Raw genomic sequence first — 15,766 nt, 5'->3', positions numbered from 1 at the left:
AATATAAAATCAGAAGCTATATGTGGCACAACAATCAGATCTTTATTTCTTCAACCAGTTGCCAAACCTTATTCAATAATGCCTTCCCAATCCGCAGCCTCAACTTCCTAGAAGAACGAGGACAGTATACACAAAGGAACACCACCATGTATAAATTCCCCTCCAAACCACACAGCATCCTGACTTGAAACTATAACATCATTCCTTCACTGTCACTTCAAAAATCTGGAACTCTCTCCTTGCAGCACAGTGGTTGGGCCCATATAGAAAATGGACAGTTGAGATTTAAGAATGAGGCTACCAACCCTTTCTTCAGGGGCATCAGCATTGGGCAAAAATGTTGATGATGCTCATTTTGTATGAAAGAAGAAAATAAAACTTAATTGCATGAAAATAATTAAAGCAACGCTGTTGTCCCTTCCTTCTAGCTTTCCTTGGGGGTCAAAGGGATAAAATGACCTCTTGTTAAAAGACAAAAATCTTCATTTCAGGATAAATGTGACTCATGCAGTGCAATGTCTCTGGTATGTATCAAGATCTGTTTTCAGAATCACGTCCAAGTTTAGTTTTGAAGAGAACCTATTTCCTTCCAATAGCTGCATCCAGGAAATGCAGTACAACCGATGATGATCTGTGCAAAAGCTCCAAGGTAAAAAGTGGCTTCAGTGTTGACTACGTCCATTTTTACGTACACCCAAAGTGTAGCTGTAAGGTATATAAGATTAATGTAAACTTTAATTCGGGGGTCCTAATTGTCTTTCTTTCATGCTAAAAGCTTTCTTTTGCATTGAGCTACTGTCTTTTCATGGCCTTTGCAAAAATCCCAGTGAACTACATCTTGTAAACTTGACAAACGTAGAGTTTCATACAGTATGTGTTTATCACAATATACCACACAACTCCTTAACCTTGGAATGTGTTCAAATATCTGATTAGTGAATTGAAATATTCTTATCCAACCAATCTTACAAAGGCTGAGAGTTTAAATGGATAAAGTGCAGTTTTTCCACTGTAACTGACAGTGTACAATAAATTAGCCACATACTTCTTCATTGTGGAAAAAAGAATGACTTATTGGTTGTAAGTAAATATTATTAGTTCACATAGATATGTCAACTCAACTGAAACACATCAAAGTGCCTGCCCTTTGGCATGCTTGTTGGTAATATCTGACTCACAAACCTTTTCAGTTCACTACTAGAGAACTAAAGGAAAGATTAAAACTATATCAACAAAACCAAAAGGTTACCACTGTGATTTTGGTCACTGAACCAAAGAAAAAGGCAGCTGACAAGTTTTAATCCATGCCACATGATTTCCTTTCTGAATTGCCTTTCTCCATTCTGAGGTATAAATTATAGTCTTACAGCAAAATGAGTATAGATGTACCCTCTGAATGTAATGCTGACCTCAACCAAAAGAAACTATAATCAACTGTTCCCCAAGCATGATGAGCACACATTCTTGAACCAGTAGTATTTTCTCACAGAAAAAAATTGGCAGGTAGAACTGGAGTAGGTAATAATTTCCACTTTCCACATTTCCACATTTCCTCTGTTCTCTGATCTCAGGGAGCTGTGATTGCAAAGTTCAGAGTCAGAATTGAATCTTGACTCATGGTCACTGAGGAACTGCTTTAAACTCTGAGAAAGGATTGCAAAATGCAATGACATAACACTTACTATGAAATAAGCCACCAGGGCCCCCTGCACAAAGCCAGCCAAAACATCTGTGGGATGATGCTTATGGTCCGAGACGCGAGACAGCCCAGTGTAAAAAGCCATCATCACCAGTGTGAACTGGAGCAAAGGTCGAAGGAGCCTGCCTCCCCTCCATGTGAACCGGGCCTGTAGATAAAACTGAAGACATGAAGAGAGAAACAATTAGCTTCCAAATTAATATTACTCTCTCAAATCTCATAGTTTTTAATATCACCGTAAAATAAACAATACATTGAAGAAGTTTCAAAATGCTACCAAGTGTCACTGGCAGATGTTAAGACACAAATGTCATGAAACTGGATAAGGTACAACTAACCCACAACTGCATTTACATTTCTTGCTGCTTGCTTAATACCATGATTGTAGCACGTAGCTAGCACTAAATATACTGCTGAGTGGCTGCACGCCTGAGCCCAGGTGTAAAAGCAGAAGAGGGCCACACCATTAAAGTGAGCCTGCACAACTAAAAGCCAGCTTGGGCCTCTTAGAGGCGAAGGGCATTTTGGCTGCAGCAGTTGCTGGAAGTGGCTGGGAAAAGAGAAATCATGTAGGAAGATAACATCAGTTGTGCAATAAGGCAAAATGCATGCACCAAGGTTCTCCTGGACTTTGCAGTTCAAGGTGAACAGCAGAAGGGAAGTGTTCTATCAACAGAGAAACTGATAGGAGTGCCAACTGCAGACTGGAGAACTGGTTAGAGCCCTACATGGTCACCCATTAGGAAAGTCTGTTGCATCTTGAAAGACTCAGGCACTTCACAGTCCTTGAGGCCTTCACCCAGAATCAAGGGAGCACAAGTCCCATCCAACAAAAGCAACTGGCAGTCCTTCTGAAAGGGCATATTAGCAAAGATACATGCCAGAGAGAAAGAAACACTCTAGGGGAGGGTGTATCATCCATGTCTAACTAAAGGTAGCATTCAATTAAAAGAAAGAAAATGTGCTATTCCAGGTAGATTAGAGACCGAAGATTGGACAGAACATAAAAAACAGCAAAGAAAACAAAATAAAACAAAATGAGGGAAAACTAGAGAAAGCTAGTTAGAAATATAAAAAATACATCAATAATTTCTACAGGCATTTAAAAGGAAGAGAGTAAGTAAAGGGAGCATTGATCTTCTAGAGAGAGTGTCTGGGGAATTAAGGAAGGAAAACAAGGAAATGACAGGTGTTGAATAGATATTTTGTGCTGATCTTCAATGTAGCAGATATCAATAACATTACCAAAATAATTGTAAATTAAAAGATGAGACAGAGGGAAGATTTTCAAGCAATTATAATCCTTGGAGAAAAGGTGCTGCCAAAACAGTTAGAGTCAACAGTGAATACATCTCCAGCTCCAGACAGACTTCATCCGAGGACCTTAAAAGAAGTAGCTGCTGATATAGTGGATGTATTCGTTTCATGTTAAATTCATTAAGTTTTTCAAATCCATAAAAGTTGAAGATTGGAAAATAGCAAAAGCAGCTCCCCTATTCAAGAAAGATTTAGCCATAAAGTAGGAAAACAAAGGCCAATTAACATAACACCTGTTATAAGGAAAATGTTGGAATCTACTGTAAAAAAGGTTTTAGCTAGGCACTTAAAAGTCATATTGTGATCAGGCAGAGACAACATGGTTTTGTAAAAGGGAAATGGTGTTTGGCCTACTTAGGAGAGTATTTGAGGAAGTCACAAGCAATGTTGATGAAGGAGAATCTCATGGATGTTCTGTGTTTAAGATATCTAGCAGGCATTTGATAAGGTGCCACATCAAGAGTCACTACACAAAATAACAATCCACAGTGTACAGAATAACATATTAGCATGCATAGAGGATTGGCAAGATGTAACAACTGGATTGGACTAGTGCCTCACCATTTGTAATTTATTTTGCAATTTCAATGACTTAGATGAAGGAAATAAGTGTATAGCTGCTAAATTTGCAAATAGGTAGGAAAGTAAATTACAAAGTTAATGTTAAGGTATCTGCAGCAGGATATAGATAGGTTACATAGTTGGTCAAAATAACTGGCATATGGACTATAATGTTGAAAAATGTAAACTTTTCCACTTTCCCAGGAAAGTTAGGATGTGTGTACAGTGATTAGGGAGTCAAATGGAATGTTGGTATTTACTACAAGGGGAATGGAATATAAAATTATGGGATGTTTTGCTACTGGTGCACAGGGCATTGGGGAGACCACATCTAGTGCACCACACAGTTTTGGTCTCCTTATTTAAGAAAAGACAAATAGATCAGAAGCAGCTTAGAGAACGCGCACTCAACTGACTCTGAAGATCAGGGATTAATGTGTGAGGAAAGGTTGGAAGGGTTGAGCCTATATCCATTGGAATTTAGAAGAATGAAAGGTGATCCTATTGAAATATCAGATCCTTTGGGGACTTGACAGGGTGGAAGCCAAGAGGATGTTTTCCCTTGTCGACGAGGCTAGAATTAGGGTACACTATTTAAAAGTAAGAAGTTTCCTTTTTAAGATGGAGTAGAGGAGAATGTTTCCTTTCCTGAGAGTCATGAGTTTGTGGAACTCTCTTCCCCCGAAAGCAGTGGAGACAAAATCATTGTACATTTTTGAAGTTGAGGTAGATGGCTTCTTGACTAACAAGGAAGTCAAAGGATATCAGGGATAATTGGGAAAGTGAGATTGAAAGTTTTTGAGAAGATTTGTAGCTCAGGTTGTGGATGAGGTTGTAGACTTGCTCGCTGAGCCGGTGTGTTTGGTTGCAGACGTTTCATCGCCCTGCTTGGTAACATAGTCAGTGCGCTTCCGGTGAAGTGTCAGTGTTCTGTCCCGCTTGTTATTTATATGCCTCGGTTTGCTGGGGTGGTTGGCCATGATATTATTGAATAGTGCAGCAGGCGAAAAGGGGTGCTTCAGATACTACACCCACCGAAGGTCTCAGAATGAGGAGGGACCCGAGCACAGATTAGCAATCCCTGGAAAGTGGGTCGCTGGGTAGGGGACTTGTTCTCAGCAGACCCCCTCCTTCCCAATGTCAAGTGCCAGTAAGGTATAAGTAGCTACTGACAAGGGACCCCAGCTCTCCACTATTCCCCTCCTCCCTGGCTCCACCGGAATCAACAAACAACTCCACATTCCAAACAGCAAGTCTAATGTTCAACTTGTCAGCGCATCAATGATTCTATATTTGAATACATATCTGTATACTACTTTTGGACGCAGTTTCTATATTTGGTTTGTCATCATCAGGATAATTCATTTCACATTTTTTTTGACACTGTAATTTAATTTCTCTTCATTGCCGTTCCTGCCAATTGCTTATTTTTTTGGCTAAGACCTCCTGGTTCCATTAATCAGTTCCATGACTGACTGACAGGATACATATATACACAGCCTGATTCCAAAACGTTTTCACCCTGGAGAGAGACTGCTTCATTCTTATGTGTTCCATGAACCTCTCCATACTGTGCTCAGATACAGTGAAAACAAGAATTAGAAACCAGGCTTTGATGTCTTATTGTACGTTGGCTAGATTAATTATTGTACTGATAACAACATCTTAATCAAACTAAACCGAGAACTGTGTGGCGTCAGTGTTCAAACACCATTTAAACAGTCATTGATCTGAAAGAATGGCTTAATCTGTGTAATTTCACATTCAAGCACTAATAATCAAAAATTAAATATATGTTCAGATTGAAATCATTAGACGTTGAAGATATCATTTAACATGAATCTAACTTGCATAGCCTAACTTCAATATTGATATTAGTGGATACAATCACTATAACAATGTGTAATAAGCAAATTAACAAAAAAAATTTGCGGAAAACTGCAACAGATATTTCCATCATCTTCCTTCAATATGGTTTGTACAATCAATTCCTGTTTATGTCTATGGAGTATTTTAATTACATATATAACAACTGAGGCCCTATAAAAATGGCAAGTAATCGGGACCAAACACAAAGTCATAAACAGGATTACAACAGCATGTTATCACCCACACATATGAAGGGTATGCCTTTTATGTACGTGTCTTTTATATTCCTACCAACGATAACACATCAAACAGAAACATGTATTTACACAGCAGGTAGAGCTTGTTGAAACATCCTCTTCAAAGGAGTATTAACAAGAGTTAAAGATGATTTAAAAGGATCAGAAGAAAAGCTGTGTATTTTCCAATAGTACGACCATTAAGAACTGATTATCACTCAGAGCATTTTGTTTTAAGGCAATTAGATTTGAATAGATGAAAAGAAACCACAAAGGGGCTCTCGTGCTCCTACTCCGAGTCAGAACCTTTGGGTTTTAGCCACACTTGCCTGGAGGTGTATCATAAAATGTCCAAACGTGCTAATTAAAGAGTTTTTTTAGAAAAGTAACCATAAAAGAAATTGTAAAGAATAAGTGTAAACAATTCAGAAATTCAAATTGCAATTTTATTAGTTGAATAACTGGAAGTTTGAATATAAAACAATGAAATTGAAGTGGTTACTCACGTAATCAAAATTGTATATATCCAGAGAAAACCCTTGAGACATGGGAAAACTCTTTACTGTGACCTTCATGTGCAGCAACCATTTACAAACTACACTATCTTTTACTTTGCTTTAATTAACAATTGGATGGTTCGAACTTCAAGAAATAATTCAATGGTGATGTGGGATTGGCTCAATTTCTCATCCTACCAGATGAGCCATGCAGTCATGGGTTGCTGCTGGGTGGAAATCAGACAATGTGAGGAGTGCACAAGAACTGGAGGAATAATTCTTCATCAACATGTCATAAACTTCCTATCTGGCAAGCCAGTGGCCAATATGTCTTTACTCTATGTTGTGTGTATTGCTCAGGAAAACCAATGGAGGAAGGTAGAAGGGTAGACCTGGGAGTCAAGACTATATAGGAAACATCAAGCTTCCACAGACACAGTGTGATAAATGGTCACGGCCCCACTCAGGAAATCAGTCTTGAACATATTTTTGCAGATAATCTTTGAAGGAAAAGGTCATTCATAAATCATTCTCTTGAAACATTCCTTTAACGCAACATTGTTATTTAACACAAGGCCAACTGCTGGCTTAATGTTGCCAGTTGACAATACAAGTTACTTGCCATCATTAACTTCCACTGCTGTAGCTACAGATTGCAGTCAAGAACATTCTACATCTCTACAGCAAGTGTACTCAAAGAAAATATGAAAATTTGATCTAGCTCTAAATTCAACACTGATTTTCTTTTTGAAAAAATCTAATCAAGCTTAACCTTGGTTCAGTTCTACCAAACAATTCCTATGTAGAATATTTCCATTTTCATTCTCAGATTTACCTACATCCTTATGCCTCATTAAGTCAACAATCTCTGAATTATATGGCATCTCTCAGTAAAAGTACTGATAAAAGCCTCTCATAACAGAACAATTATTGGGCTGAAATTGAAGAAAAAAGTGGCAAAAACAGCTAATTTTGCAAGTAAATGATTTCAAGTCCAAGGAAGTCCAAACACGGTTTTGGGGTATTTTTCAGGCACATGTGGTAAGGTCTTTGTATATGCTAATCGGGGGCTCCTTACCTGTTTTAGCGCTCCTCTGAGAAATTGGGCTGCCTTGTTCAAACAGGTGCTGGATTTGCTGGATTCAGGGTTTCCTGGTCACAACAGGCACCGATTCTCACTTAAGTTATTGAAAGAAGATCCAAGACTCAATTTCGGGCTGGCTTCAGGCCTCTCAGTTGGAATTGTGGAGACAAATTTTTGGCTGAGTTTCTCTTTTTGTTTATTTTAATTTTGCAGCTTTGGAACACCCATGTGAAAATCCTTGTGCGGGCAGAATTCCCACAAGTTTGATAACTATGAGCCCAAACACTGCTGCGTTGCACAAATGGTTAGTCTTTCATGCTATTAATATATGGTAACAGCAACCAGAAATAAACAAAGCACGCTGCTGCAACTGCCGATGGTTACTGAATTGAAAGCTTCACGACATACTTTGAGCTTTAAGTACAAGGATTAAACCAAGCAACAAGCAACAATCCTGCTATTGAGATGCAACGACCTTTGCAGTTCAGCTGGAGGGGGAAGGGACATTCTGCGGATAAAGAATTTGTTTCACAGCTGCTTTCTCATAGACTACAGGGTAACTCCTCCTTGCCAGTTCCTGTGGAAACATGGGGACACAATGGGAAGAGGTAACAGGAAGCACAGCACTCTTCCCACAAATCATGTGAACAGAGGTAGGTTCGCAAAGATATAGGCAGGAGACCACTAGCTCTGGAAACCACTTCAGCAAATTGCTGCCTTCCTGTACAAGCTGGAGGAATAGCCAGGCGTAGAACGAAGCTCAGTATGTTTTAGATGTCCCTACCCACAACGGGGAAGATTATTGGTTATATTAATGTATAATTCGTGTTAAAAAAAAGAAAGAGACCTTTTATCCCAAAACATTGAGAGCTTTTAACCATCATCTAATGGGTAACGATGCATGTCTAAAGAATTTATGGCTAATCCTTCGTATTTGTTCCATGAACAGCGACTTAACTTTCTTTGCAGCTGCTTACACTACAAGCAATGTGCGAGTAGTTAAGAATATTTTCTGACGTTGAAAAATTCTAATAAATATATAAGTGCCATCCGCATTTTTAAACTGTATCTTTCAGTGTAACAGCCTTTGCAAGATTTTTTTTTAATGAAACCTCTGCCATTACAGTATCTAAAAATATTTAAAGTGTTTAGGATATATAGCATTAGTGATTCCTTAATGGTTTTGCTAACCAGGAGTCAGAGAAAATGCAAGATACTGTAGCATGGACTCAATTTCCAACAAGTGTACAGGGCACTCTGTACATCTGTAGCGTTACTCAAGCACCAAATCAATGAGCCAGTGCCCATTTTATTCTTGGTGTTCTTCTCAAATTCACATTCAACATTTCTGCTTTACTCTAAAAGTAGTGCTAAAAGCAGTGGCCTGGGGTCACATACTGGGGGCAAACAGACCCCTTCGTGGCCTCTGATCAATTGGCATCTTGATTAGATTAGCACCACTGCCTCATAGTGGACGCCATGGACCCAGGTTCGATTCCAGCCTCGGGCATTTGTCTATGCAGAGTTTTCACATTCTCCCCATGTCTGCGTGGGTTTCCTCCAGGTGCTTTGGTTTCCTTCCACAGTCCAAAGATATACAACTTAGGTGGATTGACTGTGCCAAGTTGCCCCTAGTGTCCAGGGATGTGCAGGCTAGGTGGATTAGCCATGGGAAATGCAGAGTTATGGGGGTGGCGGGGGGTCTGGGTGGAATGCTCTTAGGTGGGTTGGTGTGCATTCAATGGGCCAAATGGCCTGCTTCCAGATTGAAGGAATTCTTTGAAGAAAGTAAATTAAAGTGTTGTGGATGATGGAGATCTGAAACAAACAAAAACAAAAGTTGCTGGAGACACTCGGGGTCTGGCAGCATGCGTGAACAGTGTTAATGTTTCAAGTCTAGGGACTCTTCCTCAGAACACACTGCTTGTGGGTGGATAACTGCTCCGTGCCCAACTCATCTTCTTGAAAATTGCTGGGGGTCCAGACCATGGTAGGGAACTGAAATGCCAACTGGAAATTCCATGTTTGTGTGACTCTATTCTGACCCTCAATCATTGGAATCAAAATCTTGCTTGAAATTACATAGAAGGACAAAGTTTAAATTAGGAATTCTCCAAACAGATCTTCTTTAAAATTTAATATCATTCTAACATATCTACAATAAAGATCTTCTACCTGTAAGCACATTGAGTACTTTTCTATTATAAATTCCAACAGTTCTTTTTGTCATGGAAATTGCCCACATAAACTCGACACATTTTAATTACCTTTTATTATTAAGATACCACCTCAGACTTCCAACTCCTCAGCCTGTGCTAAAAACACCTCATACACTTCAATCAATCGTATTCCAATTCATAATAATATTTGTTATTTAATTATAAGAGGTAAAATCAAATCAAATCATTTTAAAAAAGAAGCTTATGACTTTTAAATGAGGTCTGAGTTATATCTCCATATCCTGCGCAAACTATCTGCTACTCCTTAACCTGGATTCACATGGAAACTATATTTAGTTTTGGCTTTCCATGTGTAATGCCACAGGGAATAGACTATCATCACATAAATTTTATACCTCTGTTCAGTGTATGCAATCCACAGCAAACAACTCTAGACTGATTTGCACATGAGAACAATACAAAGTTATTCAATCCAGCCAAATTTTGCAATAAAAACTTCCACTCCTCGACTAAGGATTGGTGTTGATGCAAACTGAGATTTTCATGAAGGTGAATGTAATTTGTTAAATTACATCAGCTTCAAATTAAACCTGAGCTCTTAACATTTCAGTTAATGTCTTCTAATTAGTCCCTCATTACTTTCATATCGTAGCTATATTTTTCCCCATAGAAAGTCTGTAAAAATATGTATTCTGTGAATTTTTAATTAATGAGCATTAAAAGCTAGAATTAAGGTTAGATTGCATCAGTCTCAAATTTTCTGCAACTGGATACCTGACAAGTTACTTTGAAATTTACCCCAATCATCTCAAATGGCAAATTATGCCTGAATTGCCTGAAAATCTGTGCTGTATACGCAGAAACACTAAAGCTATGTAAACAAATGTGGCCAGAAGAAAGCATCAATGATTTATTCTTTTAAGTTCCTTTTTGCCTTAAATGAATAGTATGCAGACATTAAGCCAATATCCATACATGTACAGAAAAAAACATTGTAAGTCCTAGTGAGGATAAAGGAAATAATTAACTTAAACAAAATGCATAAAACACCAGAAATGCAACTCTAATCCTGTTGCACCTATAAATTTATGGATAAATGAACAATCCATTCAAACTGGTGTAAAATCTGGAAATTTACCTCAGCTGCACTGCTGCATGTGGATAGGGCTATGTTAATGATAGCACACAGTTTCAGCAGGCGTTTTGCAAAATGGTGAAAAAGATTGTGGAAATCCACATTTAGATTAAAATTTATAACTGAATTCTCAATGTCGTTGCCTCAGTAACCAATCAACGGTTTATCTACCAATAGGAGATCATGGAAAACACCAAAAGTTGTCAAAATTATAAAAGGTGATGGCAACATCGATAGCAACGCAGTTTAGTAAATACTGCTTCACAGCAGTGATAGACAGCGAAAATGTATTTTTTTCAATGGTTTGTCTTTTTTGACTCCAATCCTCTAATGCTACAAATTAAAACAGAACATCCAATTGGCTCTAAGATGCTCATACCGGGAGCCTAAAACTGCGTTTATATTGATACCAAAAAGCATTGACAAAGCAGAAATTATGCTTCTCAAACCTCTTCCCTATCTCAATGCTAAATGTGTGGACCTTGTTCTTCCTAATCGGCCAGTGACTGCCCTTGATATCAAGGCAACATTTGACAGAGTGTGGCAACAAGGAGCTCTGACCAAACTGGAATCAAAGGGAATTAGGGAAAATCTCTCTGTTGGTTAAAGACATATCTAGCACAAAGGAAGATTATGCTTGTTGAAGACCAGTCATTTCAGGCCTAGGAGACCCCTGCAGAGTGGATATTTTCTAATCAACCTGTCTACAGATGTTATTACACAACTCTGGAGCAAAATGGGCTTGACCCCTGCACCTTGGCCCAGTGGTAGAGACACCATCACTGTTCCACAAGAGTTCTTTAAGTTCCTCAAAGAAGCGCCTTAGGCTCAATCATTTTTAGTTGCTTCATCAATGACCTTCTTTCCATCATAAGGTCAAAAGTAGAAATGTTTGTTGATGATCACAATGTTCAGTACATTTAGCAACTCCTCAGATATGGGGCCAGTCTGTGCCCATTGGCAATACAATCTGATAACATTCAGGCTTAGACTGAAAAGGGGAAAGTAACATTCACACCACACTATCTCCAGCAAGAGAGAATCTAACTATCTCCCCTTGACACCATAATGGAATTCTCCTATATCAACAGCCTGGGTTGAACAGAAACTGAAGTGAACTAGTTATATAAATACAGTAGCAACGCGATCAGATCAGGGGCTGGGATTCTACACTGAGTAGAACCTTCTACACCTTCTAATCCCTCAAAGACTGTCCACCATGAAAAATGTACAAGTGAAGATGGAATACTCTCCATTAGCCTAGCTGAGTGCGTCTCCAGCAACTATCAAGAAATGTGACAGTATCCAGGACAAAATAGCCCACTTGATTAGCACCCCACTCACCGACCTAAGCGTTCACTTACACCAACTCGTACAGTGACCGCTGTATGTACTATACACATAATGTACTGCAGCAACTCACCAAGGCTCCTTCAGTAGCATCTTACCGACTCACAACCTACCTCATAGAAGCACAAGAGGCATGAAAACACCATCAACTTGCAATTTCCCTTCCCACTCACACAGCTTCCTGATTTGAAACTATATTGCTTCTACTGTTGCTGAATGAATGTCTTGAGGTTCCCCTCAAAAAAGCACAGTGAGTGCTCCTACACCACATGGACAGCACTGGTTCACAAAGGTGGCTCAGAACCACCTTCTGAAGGGCAGTTAGGGATGGACAACACTTTGCCAGCGATGTCTACATCCAGTGAAAGAATGAGAAAAGGGTAAGGGAACCAGTAAACACCAGTGATTATCTCAGAGCCACCAAATCCAAATTAAACAGTAACAACAGGAAAGCAGGAACAGCAAGATTGTTGGAGATAAATTTGTTCTTTTGTCAAAATGCAGACCTCACAAAGCCTGCAGCATCTGAAAGCTAAACTTGCTTTTTTTTAGGTCCAGTGTTTCTGGCAGAGCCATCATTTGTAGCTGGTGCCCTACCTCATTGTGTTATGCACACCAGTCTCTAAAGACTTGACCTTAACTACAAAAATACATTAAATCATCTTTAACTCAATTCCAATTACAACCTGAATGCATCTTTCACTATGTTCAATTGGGGGCTCTACAGTCTGAACTGTTTCATTAAAAAATGCTATCAATTTACAAGAAAATTAAATTTGCTGCCTCATAGCATAATCAAACTGTCAATTAAATGCTTTAGAAGATCAATGAAATGAACTGTTACAAAATTAAGTAATGGCTGCTGTCCATTAATGGATCTGCCTGTAAACTGTGCACCATTAAAGATCTGGAATACAAATGAACATAGTTATATTGCTTAGCCAGTTCACAGTTGGCTAATGACTGGGAGCCATCTTAGACACTAACTTGTTCTGTCTTGACAGTTTTTGGGAATGTCAAGAAATCCCAGTTGCTGATTCAGAAACTCTGTTTAATCCCTTCCACTTGCCATGGAGCAGATGCTATCTGTAGTTGTGGTGTTTTGATGTGAGTCCCTATGCTTTTATTATAAATTAACAAGTTAGCAGCTGATAGATCCACCCACTCATAACAGTTATTGACTCTGGCCATCTATTTCACAACTTTGTACAAATAGAGTTATTATTGTTAAATATGTTTGATATTCCCATGTATTCATAACCTTTCATAAACATTAATCATTCACTACCTTTTATATATAACTTGTGCAAGGACCCAGACCAAAATGTCACTGCTGACGGAGCTAATTCTTTAATCCTAAATAACTGAGTAATGAACTCTACAATGACTACATGCAGCAAGAGGACTTTACTGTTCAATTGCCTTTCAGCTAAGATCATCCAAAAGAATGCTGTTAGTTTAACCTTTATCGTTCTTCAGCAACAAGAACTGAATGATGATCACACAGCAATTTCTATAACAACCAATTTAAATCTTCAAGACAGACTGCAGGCAAAGAGTTATACCTACTGTAATGACCTATCGTGTTTACATGACCAATATAATTCCAGACCACTGAGCTAAATTGTTGCTCCAGGAAATAACTATTGTTATTCCACTTGCACTTTACACAGAAAAATGGTTTCTGTTGTTTGAGATAAGTTTACAAAACAAGTAAGGCTCAGCTGTATTTATATGTAGTAGTATGATCTCATATCAGCTCCTGTCTATGGCTGTTTTCCTTTTACTATTGCGAGTGGCAAAGGCAACAAGCAATTTTGAGTCTCCACTGGGTTTGGGAGCATGGTTGGGAATTAACAATAGTGCCAGCAGCTTGATTCCCTCCTCCATTACTACAGGCCAATTGAAGGGAACTGCATGTATTATAGTGGTGACCTGTTTAAGGGTCTGGAAATAGGCACCTAGTAACAAACTGATGGGGTAGCACTGTGCTCCATGTATGTCGAGGAGCCTTCTGTGCCAGCCTAGGTGTAAGAGCAATTGCAGGCCATTACAGCACACAAGGGCTCTGCCCTCTCAGCTTGCCCCACCCAGTGGTAGCCTGGCTGCAAATTCCACTATTTATTTGGAGTTTAGAAAGATTGGAAGGAGGGTGCCTCCATTTTTACATCGTCTCCGTTATTTACCTTTGATTGAAGCCTTCTGTTCCTTGCAAGCTTAAAAGTCTCTGAATGGGTCTTCAGTGATAAGAACCCACCAGCCATTCCTACTCGAACAGCAATCCCACCTCCAGGCCAAATGGAATTCAAGTTCTCCCGTTACTGTTACCCCCTGAGGTGGATTCAGAACCTGGTTACAAACATGACTTTTGTTCCTGCGCCAGGAGAGAAAAACCTGCACATAGAGTGGAAAACACTAAGCCTATGCCAAATGTAAAAAAGTTCAAACCCAAATTACATTCCTGGTCAGTGAGAAACAGATTCCAGTGTACTTTAAAACTCACCTTCTAAAAATCTGAAATAGTGGAAAGAATGTAGATCAGACGGTATCATCGTAATGAGTAGTATGCCTCATGGAAAGGAAAACTATTCTTTTGAACTCTCCAAGAAATATTCCTGTTGCTCAGATTGGAAACGAATGCCAGATTTATGCTGCCATTTTTTATTGACCTCTCCTGTTGGCCTCTTCATTGCTAACTCCTTCACTAACCTCACTCAGTGAATGTGAGCTTTCATGAAGTATAATTTATGCCAAGCTATCCAATGATAAAGGATTTAATGTGAATATATACAAAAACTTAACATTTCACATGTTTCCTAATGGGTTGGCCAGTGAACAGTGCTTTAGTTTTAAATTCTCTCGTGAGCCATCAGCACTGCTGGCTGGCCAGCATTTATTGTCCATCTCGAGTTACCCATGAGAAGGTGGTGGTGAGCTGCCACCTTGAACTGCTGCAGCTGTAGGTTGACCCACAATGCAACTGGGGAGGGAATTCCAGGATTATGACCCAGTGACAGTGAAGGAACAGCAACATTTCCAAGTCAGGATGGTGAGTGGCTTGGAGGGGAACTTGCAGGTGTTTATGTTCCTATGTATCTGCTATCCTTGTCCTTCTCAATGTGAATGGTCACGGGTTTAAAAGGTGCTGTCTAAGGATCTTGGGCAAATTTCTGCATTGCATCGTGTAGATAGGACACACTTCTACAAATGAGTGTCAGTGATAGAGGGAGTGGAAACTTGTTGATGTGGTTCCAGTCAAGCGGGCTGCTTTGTCCTGGATAGTGTAAAGCTTGAGTGTTGTTGGAGCTGCACTCATTCAGGCAAGTATAGAGTATTCCATCACACTCCTGACTTGTACCTTGCAGATTAGTGAAGATTAGAAGATAGAAGATTTCACACAGGGTGAGTTTACCTCATTTAGAAGTTCTAGAACTGCTTTAACATACTTCGGGTGGAATGGGAAGTGGATTCTAATGGGATCTGTAACAGTGGGAAATGGGCTACTGGATATTCCATCCCCTACCAATGGGTGTTTTATATTGAGGGGCCAGGGGTAAATAAGCGAGGCCACTAGCCCACCACTTTCCCATATAACAACAGGCATTGAAAGCAGCAGCCCACCCACCACATGCAACTAATTAATTCAAGGTTGATTGAGCTTGTTAAAAGCTGATTGGTATAGGCAACCAGGTGACAGTGGGCAGCCATGTTTATAATGGTTTCTAAAACAATGAGAAAGAAGGGGGTTACTGCCTATGAAGGGTGTGCAATGTGCCTCTTCACAGCATGACAGTACCACCCCCCTTCCTACCCAAGTGTATGCAATACCCAAATCCCC

The 15,766-nt window shown here is 39.4% G+C and overlaps 1 protein-coding gene across 2 annotated transcripts in view; it reads right to left on the bottom strand.

Annotated features, from left to right (window-relative positions):
* Positions 1-15,766, bottom strand: part of plpp3 (phospholipid phosphatase 3) — a 201,428-nt gene that overhangs the window by 16,993 nt on the left and 168,669 nt on the right. For both annotated transcript variants that reach the window (XM_048602230.1, XM_048602231.1), the window contains exon 5: positions 1,683-1,859. In XM_048602230.1, coding sequence (XP_048458187.1) covers positions 1,683-1,859 — 177 coding nt within the window. The remainder of the gene's footprint in view (positions 1-1,682; positions 1,860-15,766) is intronic.

Source organism: Rhincodon typus, chromosome 10, assembly GCF_021869965.1.
Source record: "Rhincodon typus isolate 14 chromosome 10, sRhiTyp1.1, whole genome shotgun sequence".
Lineage (NCBI taxonomy): Eukaryota > Metazoa > Chordata > Chondrichthyes > Orectolobiformes > Rhincodontidae > Rhincodon > Rhincodon typus.
Note: the sequence above shows the minus strand (reverse complement) of the source record. Positions and strands in the feature narration are given on the sequence as shown.